Genomic DNA, 23,978 nt, shown 5'->3' with positions numbered 1-23,978 from the left:
TTCCATTGGCTTTCGATACGCCTCGCCACCACACTAGAGCACCGTAGAGCAGAATCGGTATTACCACTGCTGTGTAGCACCAGTGCATAAGAGAGAGAGAGAGAAAGCCCCCAGGTAGTGCCAAGCATCTACCTGCACGCATATTAAGCATTGCCTGCCTTTCTTACTCTCTCCTCTACATTGTACTTCCACAGCCACAGGTTCCACAGATACTTAACGTGGTCCTTGAGAGGGAGTTCTGTCTTAATTTAGCGAGGGGTGTCTCCATGTGTGAATTTTGTACTTCTTCGTAAAAAGAAGCAAGTCAGTTTTCCCCCCCAAACTTGCTTGCGTTGCCCAATTCTGTACAGTAAATATTCCCTTTAGTTTTGTACTATGTTATAAATACGGTTGAACTTCCATAACTCGAACTCTTGAATTGGCAATAGAAGGTATATTTCATACAAATTACCTTCAGTCTCTCTAACATGATTTTTTTTGTGGATATGGGTTGGATTAAAGTTGTCGAAAAGTGCCTATTATATTAAACTGCCTTACAGAGACGAGGCATATATATGATTAGGCCTTAATAACGGTTTTTAGGTATTTCTTCCTTCACTATTAAAGTTCGCGATTATTACCTTGTTTGGCTTTTCTGAATATCACCCCATAGCACAGGCCAGGGCATAACCTTAATCCCTATGATACGTAACCACTTCTTGACAGACTTGTATGTTTCGGGTCATTATCCTGCTGGAAGGCCTATTTCAGAGGTATTTCGTATTGAGTATAAGGTAACAGGATGCTATTCAAAATATCAACTTAAACATATTGATCTATGACAGTGTAGATACGATATATGGGCCTAGCATCGTCAAAATAAAGACAAGCCCAAACTATTATTTTTGTTCCTCCATGTTTTACCGTTATCGTAGTGTGTCTAGTGGTATTCAGTCGTCAGTGGACGATGCACATACTGTTCATAATATATATTTTTTTACTACATCCAAATTATCTATAATCAAAGGAGTTCATTAGGCCTTTTTAGTAATGAAATAGGTTGTTCTGTACCAGATTCAAATCTATAGTTTTCATAAGCCTTCAATTTGACTGTGGTTGACCGACGAACCACTTTTAGAACCAGTCTTCTCCTGGTACTTTCTTCATAATATGTAACCGTAGTATGTACACCTTCTATGTTATGAAATGAAGAAAGCTACATATTTCTTTATGTGTCAAAATATCCCCTTTTGAAATGACGAAATTTTGCATATTAGAACAAAGAAAAACACTGCATACGTACGGCCCTATTCTGTGCACTTGAAAAAATGAAAAAAAAAAAATGAAAATGTATTCAGATTTTTATCAAGTAAGAAAGACTAGATGTGAAGTTCCTGAGAATTCGCAAATATTCCATGCTCCGAATCGGGCATTATTGTTCATGTTAAAGTTCGTTATTTTGATTAGTGTTTATTTTAACCGAGTCTTTTTAATGTGGCTTCGTGGTTAAGTGTGGTTTTTATACAGATGATAAGGTTATAACGCTTTATTCGGTCGCCAGAACCTCATTTGCTAACCATACAGAGGGTGCCGCGCGTAGATAAGGTTGATAATCGGATGGCAGTGCTATATCTGCGTTTTTCAATCCCACATCACCCGTCATCATCTTTTGCTCCCACGCGGAGTTCTGTCGAAATCTTTCAGTAGTGCTCTTGACTTCGTAGCCTATATGATGAATTACACGTAGCGTTTGTTATTTAATTTCTCCTTACAATTAATTGTGCTAAAACTATAGACAAGCCGTAATATGGTTCCCAAATTCGAACGCTTGAGTTTAACTGCCAGGTTGTAGGGTTGTGCTGAAGTTTGGTAGCCACTGCAAGTCAGTATATAAGGTTATAGGGTTTGCGTTATCTTTCAACAAACGTCATTCTTAGCATGTGACTAGCTATATTTTCTTATCTATAAAGACTCTTCAAGCATGTTTGTGGTCGCCAAATGCGAAAAAACTAGTGTTGAAGCCTCATAAATCGCATAGTTGGTTGTGGGGTCAATGTAGAAGTTTTACGTTTTGAGTATTTCGTCGCAGTTTCACATAATTTCTTTGAGTTTTAACATATCGTTGACTCAGTGACGAGTATCGAGTTTGCATATGATCCCAAAATGTAAACATATGACATGTAGCGCCTCAAGCAGAGTTCAAAATCCTGCACTTGCGCGAAATAACATTCACACCTGCAGTGAAAAAAAATATCGAAAACGATCGGCGATTGGCCTGTGAACCCACGCAACAACGAAAACGGTTGTTTCAAAACAAAAAAAAAAATGTTTTTTATAAAAATTTCTGAACTGTTGACATCAAAATGTTATTAACCAAAATTTTTGTCAATATTTTTTTTTTTATTTATTTAAAAAAAAAAATATTTTTTCACTTAAAATTTTTTTTATATTATTTATTCCCGTTTGCGTAAAACGTGTGTGCATTACTCATTTTTACACGAAATTCGCGCGATGAAAAAAAAAATGCCAAAAATTGCGAGCAGTTCTAAATACCGGAATAAGGTGCACTGATTAATCAGAAATCATTACGAAATTTTTATTGTTGTTGTTGTGTGGCGGTAGAACTAGTTTTTTATTTTATTTGCTTTTGTTTTTGCTTTACAACACAGCGCGCTGCTTGCTTGTGTGCATATTTGCTGTTGTTAATGTTATTATTATTTTTTGTTGTTGGTACAATTGAAAAAAGTTGAAATGTATCGATGACAGCTGATCTGGCTAGTAAAGCAGACGGCAAGTTCGTTGCAGCGCCGCAGAGAGTGCAACAACGTGTGAGAGTGCAACTTACTTAATTGTAGATGTACATGAGTATTTGGGAATTTTGTATACTATATTTCTTGGTTAATGTCATTTAACCAAGTTTAATTGCTTCCGAAAGTATGACAAATACTTTTTGTGTGAATTCTTTGGTGCAAATGAGCCGTTTGATGGAAAGGCCTACTCAGTGATTTGTTGTAATTTGGTTTGCGTAGGTTATAGTCAGTAGCGAGGCGGAAGTAGTTGCGATGATGAGTAACGGATAGTACAAAATAGAGTATATCAAATAGAGAGAGAGAGAGAGAGAGAGAGAGGAAAAAGAAAGAGACGAATCTGCTTACTTGAAAATAAGTGAGAAAAAAAGAATGCGAAGAGCGTAAATTGGGGAATTGGAGAGAGTAAGAAAAAGAAAGAGATAGAGATAATACTCGAGAGAGTATTTCTTCTGATCATTAGACTGGAAGGGCGTATTTTATGTATGTATATTGTATTTTAGCACTATACATCATGAAAATTCAGTAGTTTTCCGAAATAACGAACACATTAATTGTCAGACCTGTTCGTATTATCGAATTTTTCGTTAATTCGAGTACTCACTTAGACGTATGTTTTTCAATAAAAATGAGTTAAATATCCGTAAATTGCAGTTTAATAAATTGTTTTATTAATTAGTTGTTAAAAAATGTAAAATCCTAACAAAACAATTTAAATCAAATAAATTCTTTACTTATACTTCCATTTGGTACTGATCAATAATTTTAAGCTTTTTTATAAAATTCAACATTTTTTCAATTTGCACATTTCTTTTGATTTTTTTCAAGTTTTATTTTTAATTCTGGTTCGATGCCATATGCTTTTTTTCTCTTTCTTCATATGTCTTCGTCATGTTGTTCGTTAAACCGAGTACTTACAAATCTCCGATGTTCGTTATTTAAGGTACTCAATGTAATAAATTTGCATGTTCGTTATAAGCGGTTTTCGTTAAAGCGAATATTCGTTATTTCGAAAAACTACTGTAGTTGAAATCGTATAATAACCACGGCCACGTCCCATACAAAGGTTAGGTTGAAAATTGCTATAAGTGCGTTAACTCACTAACGAAAATCGTCAGAAACACTAAATTTCTCAGATTTTTTGTACAAAATGGAAAATGGGCGTGGCATCGCAGGAACTACCCGACAGATTTCAATGAAATTCGGTATATGATATTTTCTTGACACCCTAATAAGACGGATGAAAATGAGAGAAATCGGTTCACAACCACGACTACTTTCTATATAAGTAAATTTGGGTTCCATCTGATTTCTTCACTTTATAAAATATACATAAGGAACCAATGAAGATAGCGAAATAAAACTTTACACAATTACTGTATATCGCCTTTGGCTTCACTTGTGAAAAAAATAACTTTTCAAGGCCCCGGATGTCGAACATGAAGAACTCAGTACCTAAGGGTACTTTTTCACCGAAAATATCGGTAAATCTCTCAGATATTTTAATGTAATTCAGAGGGATTTTATTTCTTCTAATAAGGTTTGTTTCGTCGAAAAAAGACCTTTTTTCATGACTTTTTTAGGAAAAAATTATTGCTGTAGGTTTATTTTACTTATTATTATATGAAAGTACAACAAATTGAAATTTTTTATCGAAAAATAGCGAGGAATAACGGATTTATCGTCGATCTCTGCAGGCACCTCGAAAAAAAGTGTTTGTGCGGTGACCAGCCTACAGCATCGCTGGATCATCCGAAACCAAAAAATCAAAATGCTTTCTTTAGTTTATTAGTTTATCTTTTAATTGAAGTCGAGTTTTTTTTAATTTTTAATTTTTTAAATTTTTGGTACCATTTTCATTGGTGACTAGCCTACAGCATCGCTGGATCATCCGAAACCAAAAAATCAAAATGCTTTATTTAGTTTATCTTTCAATTGACGTCGAGTTTTTTTTAATTTTTCAATTTTTGGTACCATTTTCAAGCCAAAATGACGATTTTAGACGAAAAAATCGACCTATTTGTTATTGTAAAATTGTTAGTGATTAAAATTTTTGGAAAAACTCGACGTCATTCGAGAGCTATATATACATATGTAGAATATTTGTTCAAAATTTCAAAACGATCGATGCAGTCGTTTTTTCTGTAGGCTGGTCACCGACTTTAAAAATGACATATTTGGGAAAATCGATTAAAAGTTTTGTACACTCAGCGCAGGTAGCTGGAATGACCTAAAACTTTAACACAATATTCTTGAGATATTGATGGTTCAGAAAAAAAATAATAAAAAATGAAAAACAAAGTTGTCAAACCTTACCCTCTCCTTAAGAAATATAAAATGTTTTGCACCCTTACTTATTCATCTTCAAATTATATAAATTCTCTTGCCTTGATAATTCTTGTTGCGATTAAAATCGACTAAAAATCGTTTTCTTTACGATTTGATAATTTTACCACTAACAGTCGCTTAATATCGCAACTTGTTGCAATTTTCAATCAACCTAATTGGATGACAATAATAGCCGATTGAAAGTTTGTAATTGATTTTCGATACTTTTCGAATAAATAAATTTATATGTACTGGAAATTTTGCATATTTAGTTTAATTGCACAAAATATTAAATTTATTTTGAATAAATATTCAAAAAACCGATATTTTCTGGTGACGACACATTTTGTTTCGATATAAATCGTTTAAATTGAACCGATTAAGAATTTTGATTTTCGTTATTTTTCAAAGAAAAATTTTTGAAATATTTTTTCTCTACGGAGTGGCATTATTTTCTGTTAGCGATATATTTTATTTTGATACAAATCAAAAAAAAAATTTTTAAATATGGCATTTCAACATTTACACAGCCGAAACTCAATTCAATTCTTGTAGTTATAATAAACAAAACTATTAACTGCTCTTTTTTATTAAATCTTTATTTATTTCATCATTTTTTCTCATTATAATAATAATAATAATAAATGTCATAATAATATATTAATATTAATACAATTCAATAATAAATTTAATCATATCATTCTCTTGCGTAAATACATTTTCCAGCTTAATTCATATTTCTTAAATGTTATGCTTTATATATATATATAATTTTATAATAACTTTTTCTTTATTTCATTATTTCATTTAAATATTTCTTAAATTATTTTTAATTTTTTTTTGGATTTATTATTTGCTTATAACTAACAAACGTACTACTCTGCGCAGTTGCATTACAAAATTGTTTGTTTCTTTTTTTAATTTAATTAATTTATACTTTTTATTCCATTATTTACTTTTTTGCTACTATCTTTAAATGTGTGTGTGTGTGCAAACATTTTCTAGCACTTATCATATATTATTTTGTTTAATATTGTTTTTACTTAACATATTTTATTTATTTTTTTAATAATTTATGTTGTTTATTTTTTATTTTTTTTTTGTTTTTTCTCAATTTTTTTGTTTGTGTAATTTCTTAAATAAAGTTGCATATTTTTGTTTAAAAAATTAGTATTAACGTTTACTTACATACATATTAATAATTATTTATTTATTTAATGGCTAGTTAAAACGAAAAAGCATAAAGTAAATTATATATAAATTTAAAATTATTTTATATAAAGTAGAGAAAATTTTGTTTTATATTATTTATTAATTTAATATTATTTTATATTTTTTATTATTTATATATTTTATAAATATATATTATAATTTTATGTATTTATATAATATTTTATACTTACTTATATTGTGTTATTTTATAATTATTTATATTCTTTTGTTATATAATATTTTTTAAATTTTATTATATTATTTAAATTTATTTTTTTCTATGAGTTTTTTATTTTTTCTTTCAACTATTTTCAAGATTTTTTCTTTTATTATTTAATAATATTAATTTTGTATTTTTATAAATTACTTTTTTACTGTTTGAATTTGTCATTTTATTTATTAATTTTAAAAATATACTTTTTTTATCTTCTATTGATTTGTTATATTTTTTTCATCAATTTATCATAAAATTTTCTTTTTATAATATTTTTATATTTGTTATATTATATTATTTTATATTTTTCATATAATTTTATATATTTTATTTTATTATATTTTTTCCATTAATTTATCAAAAAATTGTTTATTACATTATTTTATATTATTTATAGTTTTTTTTAGATTTTTTATATTTTATTTTATCTTATATTATTTAATTATATTTTTCCATTAATTTATCAAAAAAAAAATTATTATGTTATAATATTTTTATATTTTTTATTTTATTTTATTATATTTTTCCATTAATTTATCAAAAAAAAAAATTATAATATTATTTTTATATTTTTTATATAATTTTATATATTTTTTATATTTTTCTATACCATTAAATTTTATTTTTTACATGTATATATTATTTTTTATTTATTTTAAAATTAAACACTTACACACTTTTAAGCTCTGTCGACACCATTTTTGCCAATTTTTAATACAAATATTTGCTTTTATGCATACTGTACTTGCACGCGCGATTTGTTCTTTTAAAAATTTAATATATTTGCACTAAAACGGTTTTCGTTAGACATACATATTTTTTTCCCCCAATATTGCAAAAAACGCCTTAATTAACAATAAAATTACTTTAACAAATGTTTAAATGCGTTTTGATGTAAATTTACTTAAATTTTGTAAATAAATTTATAAGTAAATATTTTTAAAAATTGCTATTAATTAGTTGTTATTTTATTAATTATATTTTTAAAATAATTTTAAATTTTATTAATACTTTTTGCTACCACTCACCACTTATTTACAAATTACCATTGCACTTACAAACATAGGTACTCAAATATATTATTTAGCTTACAAATTTTTATATTTTATTTTAGTATTATATTTATTTATTTAATATTTATTTATTTATTTTTTATTTATTTATTTTTTATGTTATTCAAATAATGTTTTTCAAATAATCAAACATTTGTATAAATGCATTGTGATAGTTTAAGTGAGACTTACAAATTTGCCGCATATTTTCGTTCAGTGTAGTGCATTTCTCTATAAACTCTAGTGCGCTTATATCACCATATTTCATATTATGCAGGGTTGTATTTATATATATTTTTAGCATAATTTTTCCCCTTTAATTTAGACTATATATTGCGTACATATCGCACATTATCATCAGTCATATGAGTGATCTCTTATTATTTCCATGTACTTTGAGTAGCTACATTATAATGCCCCATTTGCAGCAATTAAATTATAGTTAATTATTAATGTTATTATTTAATATATTTTTAGTTACTAACTGTAATATTTTTGCTATTGCTAATTTATTTTTGACAGTGTGGTGTATGTCTATGTGTATGGTTAGGTGTGTGTCTCTGCTAAATGAGTAGCATTGAGTGAATTTAGCGCTCAATGAGAGCTCCGAGAGAGATTGTTAAATGTAAATGAAGCGTTAAATGAGATACTAAGTATTTTAAGTAAAGTAAAGTAATAAAATAAAGTGTTGTCTATATTTTCTGAAAAAAATAACATTCGGTAAAAATATGCATAAAAGTCTAATCATACAAAATTTCATTTATCTCATTCATATATAGTTCATCCTGATTGAAATGCTCCACTCTCAGTTAAGAGGTTAGATGAACTTCAAATGTTGAAAACAAGAGCAATTTTACAATTTTTTTTTGATATATACAATAATATATTTCAATTAAACAATTCAGCATATCAAAGATACTACATATTTGAAAAGTATTTTGTGATATTTTTATTTAAAAATTCCAAAAACTCAGTCGATGTCTAAAAAAAATGATTTTGCCGTGAACAGCATAGCTCATTATTGGTTCATCTAAAATCTATGACTCAAATATATTTCGGTAGTAAATGGATAAAACTAGTTAATGAACAAATGAAAAAATATATATTAAAATTTGAATTTTGGACAAACTTTGCACAAACAAACAAATTTTTGTTGTCATATTTTTGCCATATGTTGGCTCAAATAAATTAGTTTAAATAAAAATAAAATCCTTCATGCAATAACTATATAATATTACTATTATTTAAACAAAATCGCTTCACAACTTTTCGAGAAATCGTCTTCAACAACATAAACAAATTGAGTTTTGAGATAAACACGTTTAAAGTTTTAAATAAAAACTGACGTGGCCTGTTGGTCGGAACTTCGTAAGCGTCTACCTCTTAGAATTGTACTCGTATTAATTTGAAATTTTTGTATAATATTTTAAACATATTGTATTATTTAACAAAATAATGAATTTTTTTCCAATATTGAAATTTCGAAACCCACCTAACCCCTTAAACACCGCTTAAAGAGCACTGCTGCACGCGCATTGGTCAGCTAGCTTTTCGTTAGCGCGCAAAGAGTTTTAAAGCGCGCTCATTGGTCAGTACATTTTAAAAGCGCATCTCTACGCTCAGTTGCGTTGTTGTGTGAGTTTTATTATTCACATTGTTAACATTTATTTTCAGTCAGTAACAAAAGCTTGCAGCTTGTAAATTACGTAAAGTTCTCAAAAATTAATTATATATTAATTTTTAACTAAAGAAAAAATTCTCCTCTTTGCTACTCATTTGACTTTCGCGATTGCTTTCAATGACCAAGGAAATTATCTGTGGTGTTGTTGTGTTATTAACTAGTTGGCTAAAACTGTATTTATACAAAAATCTACAGTTGTTGTGTATTTACTTCAGTCCTATGCGTAGTGCTTAGCAATTAACTGTATATATATAATTATAATTTTAGTTGCGCTTAAATATTATATTATATCAATATTTTTTTTATTTATTATTAGTAAGTATTTTTTATTTAATTTTTTTAATTTTTTTTTTAATAATTATTTTTTCTTTATTTATAATTTAATTTTCTTTTATTATTAATATTTATTTATTTTTTTATTTTTTCTTAATAATTACTTTTAATATCGCGAGCACCAATTCGTTTAATGTCTTAAATCTATAAGTAAACTTATAACCGAGCTTGTTTGAATGCATTTACTATTTGCTTATAATAAACTTGCGCTATGTTAACTAATTTTTTTTTATACAAATATTTTTCCTCTGTTCTCTTCAATTTTGTTTATAAATAAAATCATTACTATGCTAAAATTTTGCTATCTATTTTGCTTAAATTTACTTATTTTAATGCAATTTTATATTTATTTTATTGTATATTATTTACACATTTCAAATTGTTTATAATTTTTATAAATTTCTCTAATTTTTTTTTTTACATTTTATGCTTAATTTTTTTTTACATTTTATGCTTAATTTTTAAAATTTTTGTTCTTAAATTTTTTTTTTTAATTTTATTCTTATTTTTTTCTTTATAAATATTTCTTAGTGTTATTTTTTTATATATGTGATTTTTCTAATTTGTTTCTTTGCCAATAACACTTGACGCACGTTTTGGTGGTAATCTACAGTAAATTTTACACAAACAATTAAATGCAAGAAATTGTTTTAATTAAAGTGATTTACAAATATTTATTTCTAATTACAATTTACACACTCTCAACGTTTGTTGTTTTGTTCTTTCAATGTACTTCAGGTGCGTGCGCCGATAATGGGTTCATGTCTATGCTAATAATGAGTAAAATAGAGGAACTTAAATGTTCTCAAATGTTGGTGTAGTGCGTAAATTGAGTGTGATTGGTATTTATGCAATTTAGATTTCGTATTAAAACCATATTTGAAGTAAAATGCTGATAATTTAGCGCAGAAATAAATATACTTATTTAATGCCATAAATATATTATATTATTATAGGTACTAAACACACTTGTGCACAAATAAACGCTGAAATGCCGTTAGATGTATGCAGTTATATGTACATATGTAGTAGAGCGTTATTGCTGCCACAAATGCTTTGCTGGCAGTTAACAATTACTTGCTTTTAATTATAGTTGTATTTTACATATTTATTTAAATTTTTTTATACTAATTTTTTGCTAATAAATATTTGTTCTGCATATATTTTTATGTTCCGTGCCTAATATCCTTAAATACAGTGCTAAATTCATATTTTTTTGGTTTCCAATTCACATGTTTTCTACTATTTTCTCAGTGTATTCGAATTATGTTGGTGCTTTTATTTAAAAACTTGTCAAGGCATTTATATATCAGACTCTTGCTTTTACTGTGTTCATTATATACATACATACGTAATTTATTGTATGCTTTTATGTAATTTCTGTTTTAATATATATTTTTTATATTATATAATCTGTTTCTCAGTTTATTGCATATTAAATATATAATTTTATTTGCTTTTTATTATTTTTTTCCAAGTAATTTTTATTTTTTTAATTTAATATTTAAAAAGTGAGAGTGGGAGATATTTTACTGTTAGAAGCACATACATTCTAAGAGAAAAATTAGAAATTAGTTAGCTGTCATTGCTTAATATGTAAGCTACTAAAGAGAGAAACTGGTTGTGAGCTGCGCTAATTTTTGCTTATGCTCAGTTGATGAGCACGTTGAAATAAATTTTATGTAACTCTTTTTCTTAGAGGTTGAGAAAATTTAAGTAGAAGTATATACATAATAGAAACTTTAGTTTTTATTATATATTTTTTTAGAATTGCCACCTGTTTTGAAATAAAAATAATTAAAAATAAAGAAGCTAGATTTAAAAGTAAAAAAAAATAACGTGACTGATTTTTAGCATATCTTCCATTTTAAGCATATCGCCTTTACGAATTAAAAAAAAAAAACATTTTTAATTAATTAAAACATTATTGACATCCAAGAAAATATTTGTACAAAAATTATTATTTATTGGCGTTGCCACAATTTTGAACATAATAATAGCCCAACTAGATAGATATACTATAAATAAATGTATGAAATTATCACTGAAACTAGCGCAAAATACTTTACTTGATAAAAGCGAAAAAGAGAGAGTGAGGGTTACAGTGAAAGTGACATAAATAGAGATAGAGATAGGTAGAGAAGTTTAGACAATGACCGCTCGCGGTAGTTAGAAAGTGATATAAAAAGAGCGTTAAAATGAGCGAGATGTAATGTTGGCTAGAAAGAGAGAGAGAGAGAGAGAGAAAGGGAGTGCGTAGCAGTTGTAGGGATTTAAGAATAAGATTTAAAAGAGAAACAAGACATTAATTTGCATATGAAGTACATGAAATTCATTAAAATAAATTATTAAAAAAAATATAATATTAAAAAAGTAATTACAAAGAATCGTAATTTTGATTTAAAAATTATTTTTCATTTGTATATTTACTACAACAATTTTTCTATATTAAATGAGGTTTAGAAAATTGCAGTACGGTAGTTAGAAAGAGATATATGGTGAGTAAGAATTAGAGAGAGGAAGTGAGGGCTAGAAAGGGAGTGTGTAACAGTGGTAGAGATTAAATATTAAGATTGAAGAGAGAAGCGAAACATAAATTGAATATGAAGTACACGAAATTCATTGAAATAAATTATTTCAAAAAATTATAGTGTTGAAAAAGTAATTACAAAGAATCGTAATTTTGATTTAAAAATTATTTTTCATTTGTATATTTTCTACAACAATTTTTCTATATTAAATGAGGTTTAGAAAATGGAAGAGCGGTCGTTAGAAAGAGATATATAGAGCGTTAGCATTACCGAGATGAAGTAGGATATAGAAAGAGAGGGAATGTGCAACGGCGATAAAGAATGGAGTGATAATTTAATAGAGAGGCGAAACTTAAAAAGCGTTCATAAACTTCATATGAAATAGATGCAATTCAATCAAAAAAATTTTGATTTTGAAAATTGGTTCTCAATAGATTTTTTTCTTCTACAGTTCTTCTATTAAATAAAGTTTAGAAAATGGGATGGTAGTTAGAAAGAATATGCATATACGGAAAGAATATATATATATGGGAGTACGAATGAGAGAGATGAAGTGGGATCTAGAAAGGGAGAGGCAGTGTGTAACAGTGGTGGAGAAATGAGTGAGAATTTATGAGAGAGGCGAAATATAAAAAAACGTTCATAACCTTCTTTTTTCATTAAAATAAATTTGGTATAAATAAGCATTAAATGGTGTAAGAAATGCACTTTCGTTGTTAATGTTTTTTTTTTTTTATGACCTTGCAACATGTTGCTCAGCAACTAAACTTTCACTCACTGCTTCTTTCGAAAAAAAACCAAATAAAAAGTTATAAAACTACTTTTTGAGCTGAAATGAAGGTTTTTCATTATATTTGCTCGAAACACATATTAAAAAAATAAATAAAAAAAATCATAATTTTGATTAAAAAAATTGGTTTTCATTTGTATCTACTACATTTCAAAAATAAAAACACAATGCAAATAAACTTTGTAAAAAGTACATTTATTATTTTTTCACTTCAATTTTTTTATTATTGTTGTGATTGTTTTTTTTGTAAAATTTATAGAAATTAAAATACATACACACAATAATCAGCATAGAGTGGAAACATAATTGAAAACATAATATTTTTACAAAATACAGTAAAAACTTAAAATAATAATTCAAAATATAATATTTTAAATACAGTACAAACTTAAGGCGTGGCTAAAACAGCTACCACAGTAGCAGATTTTAGTAGAGTTTTAGAGTTTTATAGTAAATAGTAAGTGTCGGCTGCTCTGGGGCGCTGGGTGTAGCGAAAGCGTTGAAAATGAGTAACGTAAGAATTATTTGTAGAATGCGGACTAGTGTTGTAGTGAAAATGGCTTTCAAAAATTTTATAAACTAGCTTGGTCGAGAGTGAGTGGCGTAAAAATGATTTGTGCTTGCACTAAAGAGTGTTAATTATGACGTTTGGAGGTTGTGACATTGATTCATTAGGAGCGTAGTATGTTTGAGCGCTGAGTGTATGACAAGCTATGAGATGAGCGTTTAATTGAAATTAAAATTAGTTGCTTGAAATGGGTTTCAAAGGTTTATCGTGTTATATGAAAATTATGAGAGTATATGCGAGGCAGCTTACGTTAGACAGACTTGTAATGATAGTCAGACTTTATAAATTTGAGATAGAAATCAAAGGTGTGCACTAGTATAATTGTAAGCCAATGAGTTTTCATTAACAATTTGTTATAATACTGTATTTATTGAATTTTGTTAAACTTCCATGCTTCTGTGGAAGCTTTTGATTTTTTTTTATTCGAAAAAAGTTAGAATTTTTCACTTGGTTTCATGTTTCAAAATTTTCAACGAATGCAAAAACAAAATTTTATGAATTACTATATTACTATTCAAGTATTATTCCATATCTAGAGCTTTCATATAGTTAAAGCTTTGCATTTGTTCTATCTGCTCTTCTTTTCACTCAACATAATTTGGTTTTGGTTTTAAAAGCTTTCGTAATATTTTCAATTTGAGCTTTCATAAAGCTTTCATGTTTTATAATTTTCTTGTGCTTTCATCACTCCAGCTGTGTAAAAAGCTCCTTGTGAAAGCAACGAATAATAAAAGCACATATATTTTAAATTTGAGCTTTCATAAAATTGTAAGCTTTCAATATTGAGTATTGATTTAAAATGCAAGAAAATTTTTAAAATATCTAATATGGTAAAAATTAATTTCAAATGCAAGAAAATTCTCGAAAAAATCGGTCTTTAGAAAAAGCTTAGATAAATATATATATTTTTTTAGTTCGAAGAAATTTATTTTGTTTTAACGAAATTGAGTATTATTTAATATTTAGATAAACTTTCTAAGCAAAGTTATAACAACATTATATTAAAACAAAAGGCGTAAAATATTTTATAACGCCAGTGAAAGTGAAAGTCCGAAAAGCTCTAAGCGTAAAAATGTTTGCATATATTCGAAATTTTAAATCCTGCTGAATTGATTGTTAAATATGTTCATCAAATTGAAAATACAACAACAACCAAAAGCGAAGGCTCAATATTACCAAAAGCTTTCACAAGCGGTTTTTTGTAGACAAGACAAGGAAAATCATGAATGTAATGAAATCTTCTTAACAGTGTTGAAACTTTTAAACAGCAATGAAAGTTTCTTAAAAGCGCTGAAACTGTTTAACAGTAATGAAAACTTCTTAAGAGCGCTGAGACTGTTTAACAGTAATGTAAGCTTCTTAACAGCGTTGAAATTTTTAAACAGTAATGAAAACGTTTTAACCGTGAAAGTTTTTTGGCAGCTGTGAACACTTTCTAACATAAGTGAAAGCTTTCTAGCAGTAGTGAAAGCTTTCTAGCGGCGGTGAAAAGTTTCAAGCTTCAGCGAAAGTTTTCTTCTAGCTGCAGTGAAAACTCTTTGGCGGTTCCTAACAATAATGAAAGCTTCTCAATAATAATGAAAGCTTACTAACAACAATGAAAGCTCTAGCACTATTTTAGAATTCAGTGAAAGCTTGCAAGCTTACTAGTTTATGGCAAATTTTGTTTTAGCGCACTAATACACCCACCCCGACACCGTTGTTTAATTAGACAAATGAAGTGCTTAAGCAAAGTTTTGGTCATTAGGAAGGACAAATCTATAAAGACTAAACGTAGTACATAGCTAAGTATAAGCACATGTACATATATGATAAGTATGCAATTTATATGTATGTATGTATGTAATGTATAGTGACAGAAAAAAATGCTTGAATGCAATAGGTTTTTGTTTCTTTTTTTTCTCATATAATATGTATGTATTTAGTATGTATTTAGTATGTATTTTATGTATGTAGGTATGCACATGTACTATGTATTTCTATGTATGTAAGTAATGACAGACATTTAAACAATTAAAAAATACAATAATTTTAATTAAAAGCAAACACTTAATTAACTACAACACTTTACACAAGAATACAACATAGGCGGCATTTCATCAGCTTAAATTTGTTTGTTTTTTTTTTGTTTTAATCTTAATTTGCTTTTGTTTACTTAATAAAAGGTATATATGGTAATTCTTTATGTTCATATGTTTGTATGTATGTATATATAATATAACATAGTATGTATATGCTTCAACACAATTAACGGTTAGCTTAAATACATATATATATTAATAATTAAATATAATTATAATTACAATTAAAATGCATGTTTGTATGTATATATGTGTGTGTTTGTAAATTTCTATGTATATATATGCATAATTTTTGCTTACATATGTTAATATCTATATATGCACGCTTATGTTTATGTAAATATGCGCTTACATGTATGTATGTATGTATGTTTATGCAATTATTAATTAATTCATTTTCTTTTTGTATGTGTGTGTGTGTGTGTGTTTGTAGGCATTTACTTAATATTATATGCGCTTTATGTATGTTTGTATAGTTTATTCTTTACACTAAATGCTATAGATGCATATTGGTGTATAATGTGTATGCATGTGTGTGTGTGCATTTAGTAAATAGGAAAGAAACACGCTTAACACACTAAATTTATCAGATGAATTACATTGCTATGTATATATAATTACAATTGGCATACACACACAACAACAACTACATACATACATATGTAATATTATAATTAAATGTATATGCCAGCATACATACACTTACTCTATGTACATATATGCAGTTACTTATATACATACATTTATGTACAAACATATATAACGGCTTGTGTATGCATACATTTAGGCATGTGGGCGTGGTTTAGCTGGTTCTAGCTTACGGCTCTGCACTTTCGCTCTCCAATAAACAAAAAACAAAAACCAAAAAAAAAAAAACGAAACAACGACAAACGCTTAGTGAAAAGAAACGCTCAAGTAGTATTGTACAAATGCTTAGGTTACAAATACAACGTTTTTTGCTTAATTATTTATTTGCTTTTAAATATGCATGTATGGTATTTATATATGCTTGCAATGCTTACTGGCTAATAATTTTCCATTTACTTTCTCACCTAACGTACATACAAATAACAAATGACAGTGTACAGCATTTAATTGCATACATTTGGGCGCTAAGTGCTTTTTAAACGTTTATTTTTTTACATAAATCAATTTTTTTTAATACATAATTTATTTTTAAAACAAATATTACATTTACAATTGTTATTTATAATTTTTTATGTAAATCAGATTTTTTTTTCATATATTTTTTTAACAAAAATTTCAACATTTTTTTATAAAAAAATTTTAAACTTATTATTTATTTTTATTTGAATTCACATAATTTTTGTTGAACATTATATTTTATAGTATTTTTTTGCATAAATTTTCTTACTTAAAAGTAAATTATTTTTTTCTTAAAATTATTTTAATTTTTTCTTAAAATTTAATTACAAATTTAATTAATTTTTTCTTAATAATTATTTTAATTTTTCCTTAATTGTTCTTAAATTTATCATTTTTAACACTAACAATTTTCTGCACATAATCAATTTTTTTCACTTTCACATATTTAAAAACTAACACAAGTACATTTTTTATGCGTTCTGCTAGTTTTTATTAAATTATAATAATTGCAAGTCACTAAAAATGAATTTTTTTTCTTCATTATAATTTTAACTCCGCTTATGCAACTGCTTTTCTTAATTATACTTTTACTACATTAATTAACATTGTTTTACTTAGCAACTATTTTCTATGCTAAATAGACATAATTTACTGTTATATTTATTTTATTTCTTCCTACAAAAAGTGAAAAAAAGCTTTTTTCTGAAAATTTAAAATATTTTCCAAAATTTTGTTTTTATTTTTTTTCCACTTTTTCCACCGATACTCTTGGCATTTACATATGCATTTATGTATATATTTAGTATAAAAATTACACACTATTTTCTTATTAACATTTAAAAAGTCCATCTGTCCTTCACCGCAAAGCCTGTGTGGTAGTTTGCCACGACTTTGCGGTTTTATTTGTTTTATGCTTAAATATTATTTTTAAAAATAATTACACTGAAAAGTCCATAAATTGCTATTTTTTTTTTTTGTAAAAAAAGCATTAGAATATACTAAAAGTCAAAGTTTTGCGCAATTTCCAGCTGTTTATGTGAGCCAGCAAGCAGATTTGTAATTGTTTTTTGTATTTCAAAATGAGGAAAATATTTTATTTTGACTTAACCAGAAGCAAAAACTCAATTTTATGTCTATAAGATTTTCTTTCGTTCCGAAAAATAAAAATTTATAAATTATAATTTTTAGAGTCTGGAGCATAAATTAGTTTGCAATATTACAAAAAAAAAATATTAATGGTGCATTAAAGGGAAAATAATTAAAATTTTTCGAAAAAAATAATATATTCTATTAAATTATAGAAATTAAATAAAAATAAATATATAAAATAATATAAAAAATAATTAATAAATATATATTAAAAAATATAAATAAAAAAATTATAATATATAATAAAAATAATAAAAATTAAAAAAGTTTCAGAAAATAATAATGATGACGGTTTAAAATAATTAAAGAAATTAAAAGAAACTCAAATTAATTTTTTCAATAACATAAAATAAATAAAAATATTAAAAAAAAGGTTTAAAACAATTATTAAAAAATTAAAATATTAAAAAAATTAATATTTAAATAATTAAAAAAAAATTGGAAATACCTACATTAATAAATAAAATATCTCCAAATAACTTGTTTTTTAATAATTAAAATAAAATAAAAATAAATTTAAACTTAACAAACAAAATAATAAATGTAATTATAAACACTCAAAAGAATTTTTTATTTTAATAAATATATTTTTTTTAATAAAATTAATTTTTAAAATAAAAAACATAAAAAATTATAAAACTAAAAAAAAATTTTAAAACAAACTCCAAAAGCTCTCTATAATCTCTCTCTCAATTTGAAAGTAATTTTTACCTTAAAAAGCTTTGAGAACAGCTGTATATAAAATTTCAAAAACTAACTTTTCAAAAGAAAAAGAAAAAAAGTCAAAAATTAATTTTTTTTTTAATTTTGTTGCAAGAGACTTTGAAAAGATTTTTGTGCAGCTTTCATGCAATATTTTGAAACTTTCTATTTCAAAATTTATTTTAAATATGTTAAAAAAACTGCCGGCATGAATTTAATAATAATTTCAGATACATACAAAAACTAAGAAAGCTTCGGTTAAACTACTTTGCTGCTTTCACTTGAAACTTTCATCTATATCGCAAAGCTTTCTCAATGCTATTATGAGACACATTTTCTTTCCATGAGAGAGAGTTTTGCAGTTCCAATAATAGTGCAAACGAAATTTCGCTCCAAACCCAATTGCAAATCCCCTAAATACATCAAATAATAGGTATATGGATTCTTTAAGCTTTCATTACTAATGTGCATGCATTAGAGAAGGACTTTCAATAGGAGCTGTGGTGATGCTTAAACGCTACAACATATATGACAATTATCTATAATTTTCGTAAACAAAATGGTTAACGCGATATTACGAATGAAAAATCTTACTTCGTATGTGGTGAGCTTTCTGCAAATAAAAAGCTGTTTCTCTTTTGCTTTGCTAATAATTAAAAAAAGTTAATTAATTCAGTCATCAGGTAACAATGTTTTAAAAACAACAACAGTAACAGCTGTGGAGGGCGGGGCAGCGGTGGCAGTGACTGTGGCAGTAGTTGTGGGCGGAGCGGCACTAATCGTGTGCGCATTCGTTGTGTTGGCAGTAACTAATGTGGTTTGGCGTTGTGGCGAGACGCGGCGCGTCGCAATCGACGCTTGCGGCGGCAGTGAGAGCAATGTTGTTGCTGGCGCGCTTGTCATTGCTTGTTGTTGTTGTTGTAGAGCAGAGCTTAGCTTGCGCGTGATTACATGGCTGCTTGCCGTTAATGCGTGCAACGTTGTCTGTGCACCGCTTGTTGTTGCTGTTGCAGCAGTGGCGGCATGCATTTCGTCGGTTTGCGTTTGCGTCGTCACCGTCGCTGTGCGCACTGTTGGTATTTTTATGGTTTGTGTGGCGATCGCTTGACAGCTGTTGGCAGCATTTTTCGTATTATTGTTCTTGCTTGCGGTATCTGTGGCGCATGCGCTTCGTCGCATGTTGTTTACAAAAGTGGCAGTGGAGCGTGTAGTCGTCGCTGTTGTTGTGGCTGTTGCTGTTGAAGTGCAACGCAATACGCTAGCGCCACTCGCGCCCGCGCTTATATTATTTAATACGAACTTTGTTGTGGTTGCAGCGGCATTTGCGGCTGAATTGGCAGTGTGGTTGTTGTTGCTGGCTTCCACTGGCAGTATAGTGATTGTATTCGGGTGCTGCTGCTGTTGTTGTTGTTGCAGTAACGTAGCCGCTGTCGTCAACATGCTGCATGTTGCAGTTAGCTTTTGTTGCAGAAAACTCTTCTTCTTCTTCAATGGCAGTGTTTGTTGTAACAATAAATGCTTTTGCTGTTGTTGCTCGCGCAAACGGCGCTCTTCCTCCTCCTGCTGCTGACGCGCTGCCGCAATTTCACTGAGACTTGCTAGCGTAACTGCGGTTTTCAAAACATGCGGTGGCGGAGCGGTTTGTATGCCTGATGCGCGCATAAATTTCGGCGGCAGCGGCGTCGGTGGCGTTTGTGACTGTGGCGGCCGCTCACCCATAAGCGCCGTTTGCAATATGGACTTATAAGGCATTGTGGGTTTGGGCTCTTGCTGTTGTTGCTGTACTTGTTGTTGTTGTATTTGTGGTTGCTGTTGTGCTTGCAGTCTTTTACTCTCTGTCAGACTATTATCCGCCACCGGCGTTTGCCGTCCAGTCAATGCCCGCGCGCTCACTCTACCACCATGCGATTGCGGCGATTGCGCCTTACGATTTACCTGCTCAGCGGCTGCCGTCAGCGTTGCCAGTGTTGCGGCCGCGCCTGCCAGCAATGAGGTCTTCAGTATCGATGTGGTTGGCTCCATCAAATGCGTTATTGTTGGTGATTTCATAGGTGTAAACTCGTTGGCGCTTTGCTTCTGCTGTCGTTGTTGTTGTTGCCTTTGTTCCATATTGCGTAACTCCTCTTCTTCCCCATCCGTATCGGCTTCGTCCTCATCCATTGAGTAGCTCGGTTGCTGTTGCACGTTGTTCTCCACTTTGATTCTGGGTAACTCCAACATGGGTAGGCAAAATCTTGCTGGTTGTTGTTGTTGTTGCTGTTCCGTTGCTGACTTTTGGTTTTGCTCTCGTTGTTGCTTTTGTAAATCCTCTTGCTGTCTTTGCTGGCGCTCAGCCATTTCGGTTGCAGCACGTCTACGCGCTTTCATTAAATTACTCGAATGTTGTTGTTGTTCTACTTTTGGCTCTCCTTGCTCATCTTCATTCTGCTGTTCTCGTTCTTGTTGCTGTTGTTGTTGTATAATCATCAATCGCTTCGGTTTAGGCGGATCATCATCGATCGGCAGTAGTCCACGTTCAAGCATTTGCTACCTTATGCTGGCCGAATTCAAAACGAAGGGAACGTAGAACATCTTACTTTCGAGCAATAGACTAGCAGCAGCTTGAATCTAGTGGGGTTAAGAACAAGAAAGAAAGGGGTTAAATAAAAATGTGCTATTTAAGGTGCGTATATCGAGTTTATAAAGGGTCTCGCTAGTACGATCAGAATAACATTCCCAAAAGAGAAGGATGTTTAGACATGCAAGCTTTGTATGAACCAAAAGAAATAGATCAACGATTAGACTACGTATCATCAGCGGATAGTCCATAAGGAGCTGAATAATACTTCAAAATACTAGATTTGGGAAGCTTGTTTGAGGGATTAGCCCCAACAGTCACTGTTTCTGCAATACTGGACAACCCCCTGCGTTGTAGAGCTGAAAAATTTTTCTAAGGGCTCGACATCTAAAGTATCTATAAATGTGCCTGTTCTGCAGCATGGGACAAAACCTTTGGGTCTAGAGTTCTTGTCTGAGGGGTCGACATCTCAGAAGTCCCTATCCTAAAGCCTCCCGCTAGAAGTGATTTTTACTTCGCTTTTGGATCCATGGATATACCAACTGAGCCCTAGATTTATGAAGCTTGTTTAAAGAATATAATAGAAATAGAAGAATAATATAATATAACTGCTAAAGCATCAGAAGGAATCAACCTCTCACTAATGTCTACAAGGAGATGGACGGCTCCCGCTAAACGCGGCATAATTTCTGATTCATAAGACCATTGACATCGGTATGCATGGGTATTGCAATGGCTTCTTGCACTCAACTCACCTCTGGTATGTGCGACAACAGTTCCGTGAGACGGGCTTGTGGATTCTGCGGTGAAGAGTGTTGTAAATACGTGCGTAATACCTGCACATAACGCTCCTGTATGCTCTCCAATTCCACTTCTGCTAAAAATGGAAAAATATGAGTTAAGTTGTTATTGTAGTACCTCTGATGCAATTCAAGAGAAAATCTCACCACTACAACTCACCTTTATTCAACAAAATGTACACTTTCAAACACACATATTCCTCCATTTTGAGTTTAATACGCCGAAACATGATGGTGATCTGTGTCATTTTATCCACCATATGACCGACGTCCAACTTAAGCTGTTCCATAGCAATGGGCTGACCCATCAGTGTGGTGAGGCACGTTTGCAGCGTCAGCAGATGAGCATTCACCTCATCCACAAATTCGGGATCCTCCTTCTGTAGCGGTGGCGTTGTAGTCTGCATTTGATGATGATGATGCAGCTGGTGTGGCAAATTCAGACTACTGCTCGTGGCATGCGGTGAGCCGCTCATATGATGCGTGTGATGGTGATTGTGATGATGATTGGCTGAGGCGGGCGAATGTGGTGTCGCACCTACGCTAGACCGACCACCGCTCGAGCTGGTGGTGGAAGAAGCATGCGCTGTGGTTGACCCACCGCCACCGGGCGTCGTTGTGCTGGGTGTCGTGCGCTTGCCGTGCAACGCCTGGTACGCCGCTGTGGTGAGTATGAGTATCTCATGCCATTTATCCGTCAGCAATTTGGTGTGTATCTCAACGGGTATCTCCAAGTAGAAAGGCAATTTCTTCGTCCACGATACCAGCTTATGTACGATGGAGTCACCGATATTGCATAATTTTTCGCTAATCTCCGATTTATCCTCGAGAAATTCGGAGAAATGTGGCAATGTGGCGATATCTTCCATGGCATCACAGTCGATCAGCGTTTGGATCATGGAGAGCGCATGCTCATACGAGATCTGGCGATCCTTTGACGAGCTCACGGCGGAATCGAGCCGATGTCGTAAATGCACGATTTCGCTGGGATTCGTTAGGGCAGTCTTAAGTATTGTACCGTTAACCAAATGCGAGGGCAATTTGATGGCAGTCTCCTGTAGCTGCGTCGCCTGCACATGCTGCTGCTGTTGTTGCTGATGCAACTGTTGTGAGTGCGGCGGCGCATGTGACGCGTTCGCTTGCAGATGATGCGCATGCGCTAGAGCATGATGTGGCGAGTGCAGCGCATGGTGTGATTGTTGCTGTGAGCTGCTGTTGCTGCCTCCCGATGAAGCCGACGACGAGGATGAGGATGAAGAGGAGGTGTGTGGCGGTAGAGAGGGTGGTCCATGAGAAAGCGGGCTGTGCAGCGCGCTGGCCGCTGAGTGCGGCGGTAACGCGCCATGTGGCGAGCCGTGCAACGTGTGGTGTGGCGAATGCAGCTGCTGCTGATGTGGCGAATGGAGTTGGGCAGCCTGCTGTTGCTGCTGCTGCTGTTGTAGGTGCTCCTGCTTGATGGATGGACCCAAGAACATTGGCTTCAACTCACCCTGTCCCAGCGTGGCGCTCATAAGCTTCGAGTGTTGATGCTGCGCGGCGGCAGCGACTGCGGCGGCTGCAGCCAACTGTTGCTGATGCTGATGCAGATGCTGTTGCGGCGAGAGCAGATGCTGTTGATGATGTGGTGAGAGCGGCGATTGATGGTGTGGTGAATGCATATGCTGTTGCTGTGATTGCTGCTGTTGTTGTTGCTGTTGTTGCTGCTTGGACTTTTTGTGTTTCTTATACTTGACCTTGTAGAGGTTGTAGACGGCGCCGCTATTGCGTCCGCCCGGCATGCGATCCTCGCGCACGGCTATGTGAAGAGAAATAAGAAATATTTTTAATTTTTTTTTTTAATTTTATTTACAGTTAGATGTATGTAAGTATGTAGGCGCACGTACCTTGCAACACCATGCCCTGTTCGATGCACTTCTTAAATCGACAATACTGACACCGGTTGCGCTGCGCTTTGGTTATTTCGCACGTGCCATCGGCTACGCAGGTATAGACGCGTCTGTTCTGCACGGTGCGCTTAAAGAAGCCCTTGCAACTGTGAGGAAGAAAATATAACAGTAATATTATTTAAAGAACTGCAACTCATTGAG

The 23,978-nt window shown here is 30.9% G+C and overlaps 2 protein-coding genes across 5 annotated transcripts in view; one reads left to right on the top strand and one right to left on the bottom strand.

The window, feature by feature from the left end:
* LOC105218040 (putative GPI-anchor transamidase) overlaps nt 1-23,978 on the top strand; it is a 114,233-nt gene that overhangs the window by 12,875 nt on the left and 77,380 nt on the right. The window lies entirely within an intron of this gene.
* Nucleotides 15,411-23,978, bottom strand: part of LOC105218037 (hormone receptor 4) — a 35,279-nt gene continuing 26,711 nt past the window's right edge. Inside the window, 4 exon segments of the mRNA XM_054231930.1 lie at nt 15,411-21,141; nt 21,847-21,968; nt 22,052-23,686; nt 23,775-23,923. Coding sequence (XP_054087905.1) covers nt 19,207-21,141; nt 21,847-21,968; nt 22,052-23,686; nt 23,775-23,923 — 3,841 coding nt within the window. The 3' untranslated portion in view covers nt 15,411-19,206.

This window comes from Zeugodacus cucurbitae, chromosome 5 (genome assembly GCF_028554725.1).
Source record: "Zeugodacus cucurbitae isolate PBARC_wt_2022May chromosome 5, idZeuCucr1.2, whole genome shotgun sequence".
Lineage (NCBI taxonomy): Eukaryota > Metazoa > Arthropoda > Insecta > Diptera > Tephritidae > Zeugodacus > Zeugodacus cucurbitae.
Note: the sequence above shows the minus strand (reverse complement) of the source record. Positions and strands in the feature narration are given on the sequence as shown.